The 20,774-nt window shown below is 38.7% G+C and overlaps 1 protein-coding gene across 15 annotated transcripts in view; it reads right to left on the reverse strand.

Annotated features, from left to right (window-relative positions):
* Positions 1 to 3,325: 3,325 nt before the first annotated feature.
* LOC100555853 (protocadherin beta-14) overlaps positions 3,326 to 20,774 on the reverse strand; it is a 154,872-nt gene continuing 137,423 nt past the window's right edge. For 12 of the 15 annotated variants that reach the window (XR_010005738.1, XR_010005739.1, XM_016993038.2 and 9 more), the window contains exon 2: positions 3,326 to 6,052. Coding sequence is in view for 12 of the 15 variants with exons in the window: in XM_016993038.2 (XP_016848527.2) it covers positions 5,933 to 6,052 (120 nt within the window). In the remaining 3 variants the exon portion in view is untranslated. Of the gene's footprint in view, positions 6,053 to 12,019; positions 18,247 to 18,267; positions 20,646 to 20,774 lie in introns of those variants that run through there. The other 3 variants (XM_016993047.2, XM_016993050.2, XR_010005737.1) reach the window with 3 other exon arrangements.

Genomic DNA, 20,774 nt, shown 5'->3' on the forward strand with positions numbered 1-20,774 from the left:
TGTTTAGAATTTTATATATTTATATATATATATATATATCCTCATCACATTAGGAAATACTCCCTTTTCTATCAGTATGCACACCATATTTTTTTTCCTGACTGAATGCATACTGAATGCAGACCCCACCACAGCCAAATACTATGATTCTTACCTTCAGAATATGCTGCCCTTTGTCCCATCACACCTCGGAAGGCTGGCTCCTCCCAATCCATTTGAAAGACCCCCTACATCTCTCTGTGACCTTTTCATTTTTGACGTAGCCTCCAAGTACCAAACTACTGCTCTCGTGTTGTACTTGCATCTGCACAGTAAACACATTTGTCTGATCACTACCTTTTGGTGTGAAATATAGAGTTTTGAGAAATGTAATAATGCAAGCACAATGCACAATGTTGCTGTATGTGCATATGTGCTTTTGTTAGCGGAATGTGTGCCTAATAATTTCCCCCATAGTTTAGGCTAATTTATCCATGCTTATGTTTCCAACATGATTCCAATTTTTTGAGTTTGCTGTATATGTCTGTAGCAGAGCAAGGAGTAAAGAGGGCCTCATCTTTAGAGAAACTAAACCACCTGCTCCTTTATTGAAGGAAAGCTGTGGGAGGTTGGAAGAACTCTTGGGTACAGAACAATTTTATAACAAATAGCTGAGTAATTGGAATGAATGTGTGATGACAGCATGGGGATGAGGAAGAAAGATTGAAAAGGAGAACACTGAGAGCCAAGTGAGGAGGGCAACACAAAAAGAAGAGAGGATTTAGAGACATTTGGACCTATCTGCAAAGATGATGTAATAAATATTTTTGCATTTGCAATCCTCCTGGGTGATGTTTGCTGACTCTCTGCCATAGAACTGTTAACCCAATCTGCACCTAATGTTTAGAGGAAACATAGTTTTTTAATATAATTTGTAAAGCTACTGAGGAGGAAGTAGCTGTTTTTGTTTTTGTTTTTTGGTTTTTTGCATCAGATTTTTATTTGGAGAACAAATACAATACAAGCAGAGGTTTATTGGGTTCCTCTTTCCATGGAAGAGGAACAATCTGCGACAGTGTCTATGTACAATAGCTTCAATTTAGCCATTGGACTTTGAGGCAAAGTTCAGACTTGTCTAGTTTTCAGACCCATATATTCTTTTGTTTGTTTGTTTTTTGGCAATCCATGGTGTCACTTTCTTTACTGTCCAGCTTTCACAACCATACATAGAATTTGAATAACATGGCAAAGATGATTCTGATTCTTTTATTCAGTAATGTAACTTCACATTTGAGCATCTATTTCCTTCACTATTGCCATTGCAAGTCCCTGGCTTCTTGACTAATGACTTACAATTGTGGCCAACAAAAATAATCATTTTGATGTCTTCAAAATAGTTTCAAAGTTGTGATTATTATTCTTGTTTTCTTAGTGCTTTTGTTTTCTTAATGCTTTTGAACTTTCTTCCTTTCCTCAATAGTCATTCAAAGTCTTTGCAATCTTATGGTAGTAGTATGGTGTTATGTGCGTAGCTTAAATTATGTTTTGTTCCTTCCTCTAATTTTAACAACTTTTCCCTCCACTTTTAATCCACCTTCCCATTTGATTTGTTATGTGTATGAATTAATCAGATAAGATGATAAAATACATGTTTGACTCCTCATCTCAATATCCTCATCATCTTTCTCCATATTCTGTACTGATAGTGGCCCCTTCCCCAGGTTATATGTGTTGGCCCATTTATTTATTTTAAAGCGGTCATCGTTTTTCATTATCTACATAATTAAAGGCTTTGCAATAATCTAATGAACACAGACTAATCTTCTTCTGAAATTATTTTGTGTGCTCCACTTTCCCATGTTTGAAATTTGATTCTCATGCCAACTTCTTTTCAAAACCTACTTCAGCATCTGGAAAACATCTATACATAGAAAAAATTCTTTTAAAAATTTGAGCATCACTCTTATTTGTCTAAGAGACTAATGCAATTGTCTGATGGTTACTCCAATCTTAGCTTCTCCTTTCTTGGGGTTCAGAATGCATACTGGGTGTTTTCAATTTGAGTGTCATTGATTTGCTTTCCATAGTAGTTGACAGATATTATTTAGAATTTGAATGAATTTTGTCTCTATTCCAGGAAACAATTATATTGGTATGTTTTTCCCATGTACTTTCGGTGCAACTTCCACTTCACTTTCTAGAATTCTATGTTCGTCTTCAGATGGTTCTTCTCTGGATGGATCTTTCATCCTTTTATTTCTCTTAAATAATTCCTCACTGTATTGTTTCTACTGTCTTTTCATTTCTTCTTGATCATGTGATGTGTGCCTGCTGTTTGTATACCATTCCCACCCTTGGTTTAAATTTCCCTTTGATTTCTCAGATCTTGCAGAAGAGCACTCTTGTTCTACTTATTTTGTAGTCATCTTCTATATCTATGTATCAATTGCTATAGTAATTTTCTTTGTTCCTGTGCACAACTTGCTGAACAGTTGCATTCAGGTATCTAACCTTTTTGTTTCTTGTCTGTCTATAACTGCTTGAAGAGTTTCAGGAGATCCAGGGAAGCTTTTCTTTCCTTTCTGGCTACAATAATGTATGTTAGCATTCTTCCCTAACATTGGCGCTGGTTTTAGTCGAGTATTTCTTGCTCCCAAGCATGATAGGTTTAATCTACAAGAGTACTCTCCAGGTTGTATTGTGACATAATGATTGATTTGATATGCTTTAGTTTTACTCTAATTTGGGAATTAGCACTGGTTTGTGTGACAATTATCTCTTAGTCTTGTTTTTGCAGAGAATTCAGCTTCTCGGCCTTCTGCTTCTAATGATTTGGTCCATTTGACTGCTATACTGGCTGGCTATCAGATAATATTCACATATGCAGCGTTTGGTTCTGCTTTCTTATTTTGTGTTTGGTAAGATGATCATTTTTCCTGGACTCTAGCATAAGGTTTTTTTAACTGGTTCCTGCTCTGCCACTATAGCCGGAGCATACATTTGGAGATGGATTTTCCTGTTGTTGTAATTGGCCTGACTAAGCATTGTAGCCGCTCAGGGTTCTTCCTACATCTCGCTTCTCTATTAATACCATACCCATCTCTTCTTAGATTTGTATTTCCTTAGATTTGTATTTATGTAATTTTCTGATTGAATATGTTCCATTCTGTCGCTTCACATAATGTTTACATTTTCCATTTCTTGTTTAGCAATATTTATACCATAGAGTTGGAATAGAGCACAGTGGCTTACCAGCTCCTCACTCTGTAATCCAAACATTTTATTATGGATATGAACTGTCTGGTTACAACTTTGGGCTATATTTCAGAAATGATTTCTATTCACAGATTTTAGAAATTGTGTTTATTTTAAATACATACAAACTCAATATTAAATTTAGCAAACAATATGAAAAACTACACCGTTTATTTAATCATAACACAAAAAAGACGGCGCATAACAAGAAATCGGTGCATTTCACATCTTTAAGAAAATAGTGTATTTTCATGATTGTTCCAGTAGTGTGTGAATTGCACTCTTATACTACTTAGCTTGCTTTCACTATAAGACTATTAGCTATTTGTTCATCAAACAGGGTTCATAATAATCTATCATTGTGAATTATTGACACTGTCCAAGCATAGCACAATTCTCAAAGCAAAAAGGTTTGCAGAAAACTCTATCCAGCCCACACAACTGCATAAACACTTAACTGTAAAAGCACACAGTCATAGTAGAGTCTGTACTACTTTTAAGAACTGTTTACAGAAACACTTTATTAGGGGTCTACAGTTGGGTCTATTTTAATGGTCCCTTGCTTGTTTGTTTGTTTTGGAACATGAATAAGTGGGCACAGTGTCATTTTCAAATGCAGGTTTAATTCTCCTTTAAATGTTTCAAAGGATTAGCTTCCACATTTTTCTTAATCTGAATTTGACTCAGGGGGATAAATCAAAGGAAAATAAGAATAACCTTTATATATATATATATATATATGTGTGTGTGTGTGTGTGTGTGTTTATTACAGCTGCCAATTCTCACAATACCAGCTGAAATCTCGAGGAATTTCTATAATATTACAGATCTCCTGGTGGGAAGACAAATCTCAGGGAAATAATACTGGAGAAAGTATAATTTTTATATGCAAGGCTATTTTAAGCTCTGGACATACACCTCCACCCATTCCAAAATGGCACCAGAGCTCTTGTGATTAGTGCGAAGAGACTGTATGTATGTTGTGCTTGTGCAATGTTGGTGTGTCAAAAACCCAGGGAATGACGACTTGGAACTAAGGAAAGAGATGGTAGGTGCATGCACTTAGGATCAAGGTGCTATTTAATGAAAGGAAGGAATGGGGCACATGTCACAATCCTTAAGCTTTTGTGTTATAGAACCGGTTACAGCCCCAGTACATAATCTGGTGAAAAACTCCTGACTGCTGGAGGTGAGCCATTTATAAGTTCCAGCAGCTGCAAAGGGCCCCTCAAAAACCCCTGGTTCAGAAGGTTCCCTGTAGGTTAAGGCCACATGGACTGCGAGCCCTAGTGAGAGTACTTGCAACAACTGCAGATACTAGATATATTATTCTACCTACCAAAAATACCTGGGTTGGCATGCTGTTCATGAATTGCAATGCTGCACGAGTGATTCGCACAGCTGCAATTCATTTTTATGGCCAGTGCATAGGTCAGATATCTCTTCTGATCACATAATAACCAAAGGTCTCCTGAAACATACCTCTGAAGCAGTGCAGTGCCTCCTTGCTTTTTAGCAGCACAGAAATTGTCATATTGGGACAAGATGCACTGCTTGTAAGGTGGATGTTTTTGGGTAAGGGGGCAGTCATTGGAAGATGTGGCTACAGGGATAAAGCTAAGATTCCATAGTTATATCTCCTGATGTAGGATCTTGGTCCAATTATTCTTCCTCCTGAGTTTGATATTCCCATTACCTGTTTGGTGGGGTTTATCTTATTTTTGATTCCACTCAGCCCGATTGCCTTCATGCATATTACCATAATCAGTTGAATCAGAATAAGTTTTGGCTTAGTTGCCAACATTTGCTGCCCCCTCTCCCATAACATCAGAAGTCCCTGCCCCTGTGCCATCATAAGCCCAATAGCCTTCATGTTTGGGCCCTGAAATCTCAGGCAACGTGGTATGCATGTTTGGACATGTGGACACAAGGAAGGTTACCAGCACAAATATCTTTACAGAAAGTGGTAGAATTAAGCATTCAGACAGGCAAGTGCACAGATAGTTTAAAATACAACTAGGAAATAAACAGAACAGTTTTCCGAGAAACAAAATTTTCACTTGGAACTGAAATGAATAGAACTGCTCTTCCTTTATGAAACTGCCATTTCTTTCAAATTCCTGCTGGACAGTGTCCACCATTTTCTTCTCTTTATTATTAAGTGTATTCATTCAGTTGTTTTGCTATGAATTCATTAAGAACAGCTGCTTTGCAATACTCTATATGAGAAAAATCAATGACGAGAACACCTGAAAGGTTGGTATAAGCAATTGAAAATATTTTGAGAAGAGCAGAAAGAATGTCTAATGATTATAAACTAAGGTCGAATCACGACAGCAAAAAGCATGCAATAGGGTCTCCTATGTTTCTTTAAAAGCTAGCCAGAAAAGCAGTAGTCTATTGCAAAATCTTATATAACATAAATAATTATGCAGTTATATACCTGGGAAGTGGATGGGCACAATCCAACTCTAAATTCTCTTACGCAGAACCCATTGAAATAAAAGGGAGCACCACAAGGGTACTCCTGTTCATTTCAATTCGGCCCAAACAAAAGCATTTTCAAGTCTTCATGCCTGATGTCTTTCGTTTTTAGGAAGAGGACCCATGTCCTCTGGCTGCCTGAATCTTTGTCTCTTGGCCCTTTTATCTTCCTTCCTGCAGAGAAGAGACGATGGGCTGAGTGGATTATCCTCTTCTATTGATAGGAAAGCCAGTCATTTTGACCTGAGTTTGCATTTGCACCTATGGCTTGATTAACTGTGCAACCTGGGCCTCCTGATCTGGGAGCTGCATCTTCAGTGAGAGAAGCTTGGACCTGTAACGAACAATAAGAATGCATTATAATTTTTATGAAACATTAAGTAGATGCAGCCAGGGTCATTATACTGCAATCAGAAGTGTTCTGTCTGAAATCAAATGCAATCAAGTGTCTTGGTTGATTCAAAACTAAGGAAAGAAAAAGCTAAATAATTTCTGAAACCTCAATATGAACTGAAGGAGTGCTATATCCATGCTAGTATGTCATAGTTTGCATTTTCAGCAGATGCAGGTTTCTTGTTTAATGAATAATTTCCCATCAAACAGAGAAGGAAAAAGAATCCATAGGCAGCATTAATATCTGCAGTTTCTGGCTCCTTTCTTCTTCAAGTGTGGGAGGGGAGGATGGAAGAGAAAAACAGTGGGTAGAAACAGTCATTAATATTGAAATAAAAGTGATAAAGAAAATCCAAGAAACAACTATACAGTCTTTAGTTCCTTCTAAAATGGCTATCAATTAGTTGCTTGATTTTACCAGACAGTCATGCATATGGAATGGAGATTACCTGCGGTGATCTTGCAAGTCTGAGAAATAAAAAGAATTAACATGGTCATCAGTGTTAATGAGAAAAGACCTCTGCTTATCCGACACTCTGTATTATCTGACACACTGGCTACGTTTAATTCCTCCCAGCGGGTGCCTGGCACTTGGAGAGACCCGCTGTGTGTTGCTGAGAAACAGCTGTTTTTCTAGGCAGCAACATGCAGCAGGCCTCTCCAAGCACCAGGTGCTTGCCAAAAAGGAAAAGTCTTGTCCCTCCTGGAAAGCACCCGGTGCTTGGAAAGGCCCACTGCATTTCTAGGCAGCAACATGCAGTAGGCCTCTCCAAGCACTGGATGCTTGCCGGGCGGGACAAGAATTTTGTCTCCCAGCAAGCACCTGGTGCTCAGAGAGGCCAGCTGCACGTTGCTGCCTAGAAAAATAGCTGTCTCTCACCAACAAACTACTTTTCCTTAATCCCTCCTTATTATCCAACAACATTCTCTTATCTGACATTTTGCCAGCCTGTTTACATTGGATGAGTGAGACTCTACTGTAATTATAATTTGTCTTCACTTCTTCACTTCATTTCTAATACTAACAGCACAGTTCTATGATATGCTCAGATTAAGTACGATTTAGCCAACCAGAATTATCTTCCAGGCCTTACCAAAAGAGATCATTACATTTGCAAATGATTCATTAATCTTATAAATATACTCAGCTTTAAAAATCTTTTTCTCCCTTTTCAAAAACAAATGTCTTGCCTAATGTTAGTTTAGGACACTAAAGATCTTTAGGGAGATGTATAGTTCATAATGAACCTCTGAACTCATTGGAATTAACTAGGTTAATAATAACAACAACAACAACAACAACAACAACACACATTATTTGCCTCTCCTGATGGTTCGAGGTAGTATAGAACAAACTCAAAACATATGAACATAAAATACATACAAGAAAATTCATAGATAAAAACACACCAATACAGAAAACATACAACAAAACACATAAACAAATTTGACATGTAGTAGCAATCGAGCAGCTGAACAATCCTGGGTTGTTTTTTTAAAGTTGTGCATGTCCAGCCAATTAGAATTGAAACCAAATGAAAAGATTTCGACCTTGGTCTGATTTAATTCAAATCAATCTGGATCCAATTGGATCTACCATATGTACTCGAGTCTAAGTCAAGTTTTTCAGCCCTTTTTTAGGGCTGAAAAAGCCCCCCTTGGGTATACTCGAGTGAGAGTCCTGGCCGGCTTATATTCGGGTTGGCTTGTACTCAAGTATATATAGGTAATCAGAGTTGGACAGTCTTACATTATTAAAGCCTTATTATTATTATCTTAAATTACAGTTTATATAAATATTCAAAAACATCAATTAATGTAATTTTATTGGTATCAATTTTTATTTTATTTTTATGCATTTCCCACCCTCATCTTATACTAGAGTCAATAAGTTTTCCCAGTTTTTTCGTGATAAAATTAAGTGCCTCGGTTTATATTCGGGCCAGTTTATACTCAAGTATATACTGTAATCTGGTTCCTGAATCCAAACTGAAACCCAAAAATAGCTGGTCTTTCTTCACTGACATTCATTACATAATAACAATAATATTTTATTTTTGACTGTTTCTAATACTTATATCTTTTGTAAAAAAATTGTCTTTTAACTAATAAAAGATTTCCTACTGTAGAAATGCCTTTCCTATCACTTTTAATAATACTTATTTCTTTTCTGGTTATTCTACCATAGTTATGATGCATTGCCTCCCAGATCCATTTGTTAAAAACTTCTCATAAAAATTCAAAAAGAATCCCAGGAAAACTTGGAAATCCCTAAATATCACAGTTGAAAATCCAAGAGAAAGAAATTACCCTTTCTTTCTGGTAATCCCATGTTTTGACTATCTCGACATCTACTAAAAGAAGCAGGAAAGGAAAGAAAGGACAAGAAATGAGACAAATAGATAATCAAATATAGAATCTTGGCATCCTAGTATCCCCTGAAATAATAACCATACCTTTATATTAAAATACTCACATCAGATAATTTATTTATTGGAAAGAGCTTTGGGAAAATAATAAGAACTACAACAAAAACGCTGGGTGGATAAAGGAGTTTGAAGGAAAATTCTCACAGAACAAAATGGAACAGATGGAAATAACAACTGAAATGATCAGCAAACGAGTGCAAAAAGTCAAGAACTGGACATCGCCTGGTAGTGATCAACTTCATGGATTTTGGCTCAAACATCTGATTAGTTTACATGGAAAAATGGCCCAACAATTCAATGAGATGCTGCAGAAAGGAAGTATCAGTGAATGGCTAACAACTGGAAGAACTTACCTGATACAAAAGGATCCAGCAAAAGGAGCAGCACCAGGAAACTACAGGCCAATAACGTGTCTGCCCACTATGTTTAAACTACTGACTGGCATCATAGCTGACAGAATTCAAGACTATCTTGAAGAAAAAAACATCTTGCCAGATGAACAGAAAGACAACAAACGGAAAAGCAGGGGCACAAAAGACCAGTTATTGACAAAATAATTCTGGAGAACTGTAAAAGCCGAAAAGCTAATCTTCACATGACGTAGATTGACTACAAAAAGGCCTTTGACTCACTCCCACACAGCTGGATCATCAAGTGCCTGGATGCCATCGGGATTAGTAAAAACGTTGGCACCTTCATTGAAAACATGATGGAGTACTGGAAAACTGAACTGTTTGTTGGAAATAAAAGCTATGGACTTGTCAACATCAGGAGAGGAATTTTCCAGGGAGACTCATTGTCCCCTCTGCTTTTCATTATTGCCATGATCCCTCTGTCAACAATCTTACAAAAAACAAATCTCGGCTATCAAACATCATGGATGACCTGAAGCTGTATGGGAAAACGGAAACTGAAATCCAGTCTCTGACTAACACTGTCCGAATTTTTAGCACTGATATCAGCATGGAGTTTGGCTTGGACAAATGTTCGACAGTGGCTTTGAAGAAGGGAAAAATCATTGAAAGTGAGGGCATAAATATGCCCAATGGCCAAACAATAAAGTGTCACCAGCCAGAGGCCTATAAATATCTGGGCATATTACAGCTGGACAACATCAAGCATGAACATGTGAAGACTGTGGTCAGTAAAGAATACACAGAAAGGGTCAGAAAAATTCTCAAAAGCAAGCTCAATGGAGGCAACACCATCAAGGCCATAAACACCTGGGCCATACCTGTCATAAGATATACTGCTGGCATCATAAACTGGACACAGATGGAACTGGACAATTTGGACAGAAAAACAAGAAAACTCATGACCATTCATCATTCACTGCACCCTCGCAGTGATGTTGACCGGCTCTATCTGCCTAGAAGATTAGGGGGCAGAGGACTCTTACAAGTAAAACAAGCAGTCAAAGAAGAAGTACATGCCCTGGCAGAATATGTTAAGAAAAGTAAAGAACCTGCTTTGATTGAAGTCAAAAATCAGAAACTCCTCAAAGCACAGCAGACAAAAAACCATTACAAGAAAACCGCACTACAAACTAGAGCTGACAGCTGGCACAACAAAACATTGCATGGAAAGTTCCTTGACAAAATTGAAGGAAAAGCTGATAAGGAGAAGACCTGGCTCTGGCTCACGAATGGGACCCTGAAGAAGGAGACAGAAGGCCTGATCCTTGCAGCCCAGGAGCAAGCCATCAGAACAAATGCAATTAAGGCCAAGATCGAAAAATCAGCTGATGACCCAAAATGCAGACAGTGCAAGGAAACCGACGAAACCATTGATCATCTCCTCAGCTGCTGTAAGAAAATTGGACAGACGGACTACAAACAGAGGCACAACTATGTGGCCCAAATGATTCATTGGAACTTATGCCTCAAGTACCACCTTCCAGCAGCAAAGAACTGGTGGGATCACAAACCTGCAAAAGTATTGGAAAATGAACATGCAAAGATACTGTGGGACTTCCGAATCCAGACTGACAAAGTTTTGGAACACAACACACCAGACATCACAGTTGTGGAAAAGAAAAAGGTTTGGATCATTGATGTTGCCATCCCAGGTGACAGTCGCATTGACGAAAAACAACAGGAAAAACTCAGCCGCTATCAGGACCTCAAGATTGAACTTCAAAGACTCTGGCAGAAACCAGTGCAGGTGGTCCCGGTGGTGATGGGCACATTGGGTGCCGTGCCAAAAGATCTCAGCCGGCATTTGGAAACAATAGACATTGACAGAGTTGCGATCTGCCAACTGCAAAAGGCCACCCTGCTGGGATCTGCGCGCATCATCCGAAAATACATCACACAGTCCTAGACACTTGGGAAGTGTTCAATTTGTGATTTTGTGATATGAAATCCAGCATATCTATCTTGTTTGCTGTGTCATAATAAAATAATAATAATTATAATTAATTATAATTATAATTATAATTTATTCTACACAACATTCCAGATGATATATAAATGTGCTACTAAAGACAGTCTTGATTAATAGGAGACTGTGGTTACAAATTAAAATCAATAAACCTCATTTATACTTTGGTATCGAATTTTATTTTTTAAAATTTCTTTCTATTTATCTCCATTGGAAGCATAGACAGTGGATTGGGCCAGATCCAGCTGTCCACATCTTTGAAACTATGGAATCACTCCAGAGCTTCCTGAAAGAATTAGAGTAAATCCTACATCCTCTTCAGCCACATTCATGGTTGAATGCTGGGCTCCTGCTGCAAAGGCAGTCATGCATCATCTGGAAACCCATGAGAAGCAGAGCAGTACATCCATTTTATTTTGGCTGTGTAGACATGGTTCAAACTAATGATTTTAAGGTTTGGAAAGATCTCTGCAAGGAAAATGCAAGGCAAAGGACTAAAAGGAACGTGATGCCTGTAACGAACAATGATGGAAGCAGTGACCAAGATACCACCATCATGCCACTCTATAAACACCTATAAAATGTATCTCAGTGGAATGACAATAAAATGCATTGGAAAGGAGAGGTAGAAGCACGGGGTGAAGGGGAAACAAAATCAAGCACAACCCATTACAAGTCATTAAAAATAACAACACTTTACAATTTAGCAACAAAGTGCAACGTGAAGAATCACAAGAACTGTGTTGTGAAGAAACAAATAGCCAAATGCATTGATTACTATTATTTTACTAAACTTGCAAAAATAGCCTCAATATCACACTGACCATAAGCATGACTGAAATATTACCATTTAAAGGGAACTATGAATACATACTTAGGTTGTGCTCACTCTCAACTTGGGTAAGGTCAGCAATGTTAACAACGTCCACACGGAAGTGAACACAATTTGGAATCCTGTCGAACATGGTCACATGATCTACTGACGAACTCATTAGAGAGAAGGCAGAATTGTAAGGGCCAGGTCTCTAAATGGTTACAAAATAAAAAAGAATCCATAGATACCTCTAACAGATTTCACCATACAGAAATTTGCTTACCCCATCACTTGACTGTTTATTATCAAGCAGCTCGGGAATTCCTTGGGAGCCAGAAGACACAAGAATGTTTGGGTCTGGCACAGACAAAACAGGAATGAGAGGCCGAAGAAATCTGAACTCACTGCTCAGGGTTCCATTGGTTAAACATACATCATATTGATAATTCCTGGAAAGTGAGCCACTCTGAGAATCAGTACAGTTCTCTGGAATAACAGGTGGAAAGTGAGGAGGGGCAACAATAAAACTGCTTCCGTGGTCTTTCTTGCACATTTTGAGGCCAACAAAGGAAACAATGCAAAGTAGAAACACAAAAGAGACAGATGCCAGGCAGATCACCAAATACATAGTCAAGGTTCCGTCATCTTCAGGGTCCTGATGACGAACATCCACCACCTTCAGATATGGGTCAGAAAAACCATCCACCAGAAGAATATTGAGCATTGCAGTGCTGGTTTGAGGAGGGACACCATTGTCTCTGACAGCAATAACAAGCCTTTGTTTGCTGGCGTCACGTTCGGTTAGTGGTCTCCTAGTTTTCACTTCTCCGTTCTGGGCTCCTATGCTGAAAAGACCAGGGTCTGTAGCCTTCAGAATTTCATAGGAAAGCCAAGAGTTCTGACCAGAATCTCCATCCACAGCCACCACTTTGGTAACCAGGTAATCAGTTTCGGCCATCTTTGGAAGTAACTCATTGCAGGCAAATGTACTGTTCTGAAGGGGATACAGGAAGAAGGGAGCATTGTCATTTTCATCTATGACAGTGACATGAACAGTAACATCAGAGCTCAGAGGAGGAATCCCACCATCAGATGCCCTTACTGTGGCTTTTAAATCTTTTATAAGTTCATAATCCAGAGATTTGAGGGCATAAATATTTCCAGTTTCAGTGTTGATGGAAATGTAAGAGGCTACAAAGTCATCATGAATCTTCTCAGGCAAAAGTGAGTAGGTCAGTTTGGCATTCTGCTCTGTGTCCAGATCCATAGCATGGACTGAGCCAATTAGCAGTCCTGGAATATTATTTTCTCTTATCTTCATTTCAAATAAAGTCTTGTCAAATGCTGGGGAGTTGTCATTGACATCAGAGATTTGCACATGTATTATTCTTGATGAGGTGAGCCTAGGAGAGCCCCGATCCATTGCTGTGATGGTAACATTATATTCTGGGATTTTCTCTCTATCCAGGGGACTTTGGATGACAAGCTGGTGGTAGTTATTCATGGCCATTGTTAATGCAAATGGGAGGTTCATATCTACAGAGCAGATTGATTTGCCATTGTCTCCAGAGTCTCGATCAGTGACACTGAAGAGGGCAACTACTGAATTCAGAGCAGAATCCTCTCTTATGATGTTCTTCAGGGACAAGACAGAGATTTCTGGGACATTGTCATTCATATCCTCCACTTGAACCAGGACCTTGCAGAGTCCAGAAAGACCCCCTCCATCAGTTGCTTTGATGTTCATGTCATAACTGCATTCTTTTTCATAATCAATTTCTTCCCATACCGTGATTACTCCTGTATCTTTATTCAAACGAAACAAGTTCTGTGTTTTTTCACTCACCTGATGAAAGGAGTAGGTGATCTTTGCATTTGATCCAAAATCCATATCTACAGCTTTCACTCTGGAGACCAAAGTACCCTGAGGGCTGTTTTCTTTTAATATCACTTTGTATTCAGTCTGAGGAAACTGAGGAAAGTTATCATTTATGTCTAGAATGCTCACATTAATCTTAACGATGCCTGTTTTCTTTGGTACCCCTCCATCCACAGCTGTAAGAGTGAGCACAAACTCTTCCTGTTCCTCTCTGTCTAAAGAATTCACCAAACGAAGGTGTAAATATTTGTGTTGGCTATTATCCCTTTCTACTTCCAATTGGAAGTGTTCATTGGGACTAAGGGTGTAATTCTGGACACTATTTTTACCCAAATCTATATCTTGAGCAGATTCCAAAGGCAATAGGGTATTGATGGGAACATTCTCTGGGATTTCAAGTGCAAACTCATCTTTAGAGAATCTTGGAGCATTATCATTCACATCGTCGATCCTTATTTCAATGCTGTAGAACTCTAGTGGGTCTTCCAACACAATTTCTGACAGTAGTAAGCATGGTTCAGTCTGGCCACACAAAGCCTCTCTATCTATTTTGTCTTTTATCAGCAGATTCCCGGACAGTGTATCAAGGTGGAAATATTGCTTAGAGCTTTTAGACACAAGCTGGGCTCTGCGAACAGAGAGCTCTCCATTTCCCAGTTTCAAATCCTTGAGCACATTAGCCACCAGGAACCCAGTCTTCTTCTCTTCAGGCACGGAATAATGAATTGAAATACACATTACTCTAGACACAGAGACCAAAATCAAGAGATACAGACCTGGGCTGTTCTTCAAGCAACTTTCCATGGTCCCACCTCTTCCAGACTAAAATCTTCCACATACAAGGCTTCAGAATGAAAATTATTTCTGTCTTGTCTTGGCCAACACTCTCCTTGTGTTGAATTTTATATTTCCATCAAAGACAAAGGATCTTGTTCGCCTCTCATTCAGTTTTGTCTGAAAATGGCTTTCATACACTTATTCAGTGAAAGTTTCTAACGAAAATGAATTTGTTTGCAAACACTGCCATCTGGTGGTTCAATCAAGAAAATATATTATGATTGTATGTGATCAACTGTATGGCAGCCCATAGCTTAGTATTAGCTTAGAATGTATGTTATTAAAAGTTGAACATTAAAAAATAGATGCAACAGAAAATAAACATAATATATTTTGTTGTTTTAGTCATGATGTCTGTGATCAAGAGCATCCTGTTAATCAACAAACTACATTGCAATATCATAGAATTATAGAATAAGAGAGTTGGAAGAGATGACATGGGCCATCTAGTCCAACCCCCTGCCATGCAGAAAAAGCTTTTTACAACCAAGTGCCTTCATTGGGTGTGGATTTTTTTTTTGTTTTCATCTTCAGGCCACTTTAAAATTAATCCTTGAAACCATTCTTAGCTGCTGAATATGATTGCCTCATTCATGAACTACTTCTAGTAGTAGGTGGTTGTTTACCACTAAAATGATGCCACACAAAAATAAAATAGTAATTTATGGATTCAGGGGATTTTCTACAAATACATAAGTAATATATATATGCATATATATATATATATATATATATATATATATATATATGAAAAGAAATGTACAAAATTCCCAAACATAAGCCTGAAAGACCTGTAGTCTTCCAGGAATGAGAGAATACTGAGGAAAGCTGAGCAATGGGATATTTCGGTGATGAGGAGGAAGAAGGATATTTGATGGGAAGAGGAACTGTCGTACTCAGACTCTTCACAGTATGAAATCTCCTAATAGTTGCAAATGAATAAAGCTGAAGAGGAGGCATGCTTTGAGGATTTTTTTAAATTACCAAACAATAAAATTCCTTGCCTTGAACAGTATAGAGATATTTCAATAGGAGGAAGAGGAATAAAATAAATCATGTTATATTTTCTGTCCCCTGCTATACTGAAATTAAACCATTCATTTTCAGAAATGGCTGTAAGCCCCCAATCTGAGGACTTTATCACTGCATCTGTCTTTTTTTGGACACTGAAAGTGGACTGACTCTACCCTGCTTGTGGATCAGAGAAAGGAGAAGAGCAAAACTATACCCACTCACACTACATGATTGTTGAGGTATCAGAACTGCATCACAATGAAAAAAATCACACCAGACACAATAGTTAAACAGCAGCAATATTTGAGTCATTAAACATTTCCCCCATCAATGAAAATATACTATCAAATAATGATAAAGAGGCAATGCAACACTGGGAGAGTCACAACATCATGTGACAAGATCTAACATGGGATCCCATCACGAATCCAACAGACCTATTATGTGATAAAGTCCTGTATTTCCATTTGTGTGTGTGCCCATTTTGGGTCAGTCTGTGTCATAGCCATTTTTCAATGGGCATGCTTTCTATGGCAGGCATTTCCTGATGATACTCTGTTACAAAGTGACCCACTTCCATTGGAAAGGAAACAGGAAAACCCTTATTTTGCATCTTTATAATTACCAGAAAAACCCACCAAAAAACAGCTACTTATTTTTTCAGCAGCTCTAGCAAAAAGCAGGAACTGCACTTCAAGTAATCACTAGACTGGGCTAGTGTTTAAGGACCTCATCACAAAGGCCTATGGATTTGCCATGCATCGTGGCAAATCGTTGGGCTTCCAGCGGGGGGCATGGAGAAGTTGTCATTCCACACCCTGCATCATGCAACATCACCGCCCAACTTTCTCCTGTTGCTGGGGAAAATACCAGGCAGGTCTTTATCTACTCACAGAGCATTTCTTTCTCTTTCTTGAAGATAATTCTAATGACAGTACACTTAAAGGAAATATCACAGTTTTCACTCCTCCTCTACCAAACATCTAGGCTTCTTCAATTACTCCTGTCTCACAACAACAAGCAATCCTCTGTATCTTTCCTTATCAAAGGTTTTCCCAGGCCCCACCTTCTCATCACACATTTTTCCAAGTTTCCCAGCTGAATCTTTATCAAACTGTCCTGTAGCTCAGCATTCTTTCATGCTTCAAGAACTTCAGGCTTTGATGTTCCTTGGGCAGTTTCCTCTCTCATCATCTCTCTGTTACATAGCTAAAATAGATTTCCCAATATGAATAGGCTCAAAAATGATCTTGGACCTCTACTGTATAGTTTTTTTATCATTTATGATTCTTGAATCTGCTATATTGGAAGTCAGAACTTTCAGTTTTCTTTGGATGCAAATCTCATACAGCCTATAGGCAGCAATAACTATTTAAAAAATTCCAGAAACATACATTTGAGCCTGTGTTCTTATATGAAGGAAGTAACCATATTTAAGAACACTGTTGTTATCACTCCCTTGCAGGCCCGTAGCCAGGATTTTGTTTCGGGAGGGGCTGGGATTTTGGTTTGGGGCGGGGGGGGGGGGGCTGAGTCTGAGTGGGAGAGGATCTACCCTAGCAAACCTTTTGTATCATTATCCCAATACCCCCATGCATATGCAATATATTGAGCATGGTGATCAGATCATGATATGAATAAACATAACAATTTAAATACTAAATGTAAGGCCTTCTCGCGGACCACCCTGAGAATTTCAGGGGGGGGGAGGGGCTGAAGCCCCTGAAGCCCCCCCCCCCCTGCTCCCTTGGCAACATGCCTGCTCCCTTGGCAACTAGAAAAGAAGGCAGCGTATTCTTTAAACCAAATGACAAGCTTAATATTTCTATGTGATATACTCAGATTTTCTGGATATAGAGTGGTACTTACACAATAGTAAATTATATGGTTTCCCTTAGGCAGTTCATGACTATTCCAGATTTATAAATATATATATATATGAGCAGGTCAGAAGTAGTACATAAATAGGAGAAAGCATAGTTTCCACAATGACGATATTTAAAGAAAATATCTACTATTGTCCATCATAGGATTACAAGGTCTTTACAGTGTTGAAAATATGTCAGGGTCACACAGTCACTCAGCCACACTTTGCTCAGTGATGAGGTATGCATTCATTCTCAATGTAAACTAGAATAATCAAAATGAGACATGCCACTTTGTAAAATGGTAGTCAATTACAGTGCTCAAAGCTCTGTTTACAATTCCATGCCACCTCTGATTCTCAGATGATTGTGTGTCATTATCTATGATCAGATGTGATTCGAGAAATCTCTGTGCCTAGATGTTTCAAACTGACCCAAATAGCTCTTGTTTTGGATAGTGTATTTATTTTTCTAACTGCAACTATTAGTATATCACCACCATCCCACCAACCCAGCAACTATAATATTTCTTTTACTCTCAGATATCACTGATTGTAAGATGCCATCACCAACAAAACAATACCTAAGACACACCTGTGGTTTAAAAAAAAAACCCCAATATATGGTGGGAAAAGTGTGTCTTAGAATTGAAAAAATGCATAGCACTAGGTCTCCTTGATCAAGATTATGGCAGATCTAGCCAAGTGTAGATCATACTGTAAATGGAAAGACATGATAAAACTAAGGATTAATTATTAGCACTGTTACAGTGTCACTGATTGGAAACAGAACATTCACAGAACTAGTTACACTTCAAGAGTGCAAGCACTTATATGTTTTCTATATTTATAGAAACACGGAAACAATCACATGAAGTGAAGAAATGACATATCGTAGTCCAGAAATTTTAAATTTCACTTTCAATGAAAATCTCACCTTGTTCTTTTCTTCTTTGTTTATAACTGAGTCCGAAATTTCTTGGGAACTAGAAGATATCCTTTGATTTACAGGGATGTTTGGATCCGCCACAGAAAAAACAGGAATGAGAGGCCGAAGAAATCTGAACTCACTGCTCAGGGTTCCATTGGTTAAACACACATCATACGGATAATTCCTGGAAAGTGATCCACTCTGGGAATCAGAACAGTTCTCTGGAATAGCAGGTGGAAAGTGAGGAGGGGCAACAATAAAACTGCTTCCGTGGTCTTTCTTGCACATTTTGATACCAACAAAGGAAGCAATGCAAAGTAGAAACACAAAAGAGACAGATGCCAGGCAGATCACCAAATACATAGTCAAGGTTCCCTCGTCTTCCGGGTCCTGCTGATGGACATCCACCACCTTCAAGTAAGGATCAGAAAAGCCATCCACAAGAAGAATATTCAGCATTGCAGTGCTGGTCTGAGGAGGGACTCCATTGTCCTTGACTGCAATAACAAGCCTCTGTTTGCTGGAGTCACGTTCGGTCAGTGGTCTCCTGGTTTTCACCTCTCCATTCTGAGTTCCTATGCTAAAAAGACCAGGGTCTGTGGCCTTTAGAATTTCATAGGTGAGCCAAGAGTTCTGACCAGAATCTCCATCCACAGCCACCACTTTGGTGATCAAGTAGTCAGCCTCTGCCATTTTCGGAAGCAGTTCATTGCAGGGCGATGTGCTGTTTTGAAGGGGATACAGGAAGAAGGGAGCGTTGTCATTTTCATCTAGGACCACAACTCGGACAAAGGCATCAGAGCTCAGAGGAGGAGTACCACCATCTGTAGCTCTCACAGTGATCCTGAAATCTTTTATTTGCTCATAGTCGAGAGATCGGAGGGCATACATGTTTCCAGTTTCAGAGTTGATGGAAATATAAGAGGCTGCAGGGCTAGTTCCAATATCTCCAGGCAAAATCGAGTAGGTTACCATGCCATTCTGATCTGTGTCTAGATCAACAGCATAGATTGAGCCAAGCAGCAGTCCTGGAATATTGTTTTCTTGTAACTTCATTTCAAACAAAGACTTTTCAAATATTGGAGAGTTGTCATTGACATCTGAGATCTGAATGTGAATAATACTTGTTGAGGTGAGTCTAGGAGAGCCCCGATCTATGGCTGTAATCGTGACATTATATTCTGAGACCTTCTCTCTGTCCAGAGGTGTTTGGATAACAAGCTGGTAAAAGTTATTTTTGGTAGCTTTTAATACAAAGGGAAGTGTCATTTCAACAGAACATGCAGTTTTCCCATTATCTCCAGAATCCTTGTCTCGGACACTAAAAAGTGCCACAACTGTCTCCAGGGGAGAATCCTCTGGTATGATGTTCTTAAGGGAAATGATTGAGACTTCAGGGGCATTGTCATTCACATCTTCAATCCCCATGAAGACCTTGCAGTGCCCAGAAAGCCCTCCACCATCAGTTGCTTTGATACTCATGTCATAATTGGTTTCTTTTTCATAATCAAGTTTTCCCAAAACAGTTATTTCTCCAGTTATTTCATTCAAATGAAATAAACCAAGTACTTCATCAGGCACTCGATGGAAGGAATATTTGATCTCAGCATTTGATCCAAAATCCAAATCTTTGGCTTCCACTTTGGTGACCAACGTATCCCGAGGACTATTTTCCTTTAATCTTACTTTGTATTCAGACTGAGTAAAATGAGGAGAATTATCATTGCTATCTAAGACTTTAATATTTATTTTAACGGTGCCTGTTCTCTGTGGTATCCCTCCATCAACAGCCATAAGTGTCAATCCAAAGAATGGCTCTTTCTCCCTGTCTAAGGCTTTCTCCACAATGAGATCCACATATATGCTTCCATCAGTATTGTTTTCCACACCAAGCTTGAAATGCTCACTGGGGCTGAGGGAGTAGTTTTGGATGGTGTTTTCACCCAGATCCTCATCTCTGGCAGATTCCAAAGGCAATTTCATATTTCTAGGAACATTTTCAGGAACTTCTAAATCAAATTCTTTTTTTGAGAATCTGGGAGAGTGGTCATTCACATCTTCAATCCTTATATCAATACTGTAGAACTCCAAAGGGTCCTCCAGCACAATTTGAAGAAGAAGTAAGCAAGGTTCAGTCTGGCCACACAACGCTTCTCTGTCTATTTTGTCATTGATGAGCAGATTCCCAGACTGAGTATCAAGGTGGAAATACTGCTTAGAGCTTTGAGACACAAGCTGTGCTCTGCGAGCAGAGAGCTCCCCAACTCCTAGTTTCAGATCTTTCAGCACATTTGACACAAGAGAGCCATGCTTCTTCTCTTCAGGCACAGAATACTGAATTGAAGCACACATCACTCCAGTAACAGAGATTAAGAGCAAAAGGTACAGACCTTGTTTGAAATAGCCTTCCATTTCCAGTGTCTTCCAGGTAAGATCTTGAAATCCTTCCCTCTATGCAAAGTTTTGCTTTCTGGATTACTCTCAAAACATGTTTTTGTTCTGCTATAGTTAAT

The sequence above is a fragment of the Anolis carolinensis genome, chromosome 4 (genome assembly GCF_035594765.1).
Source record: "Anolis carolinensis isolate JA03-04 chromosome 4, rAnoCar3.1.pri, whole genome shotgun sequence".
Lineage (NCBI taxonomy): Eukaryota > Metazoa > Chordata > Lepidosauria > Squamata > Dactyloidae > Anolis > Anolis carolinensis.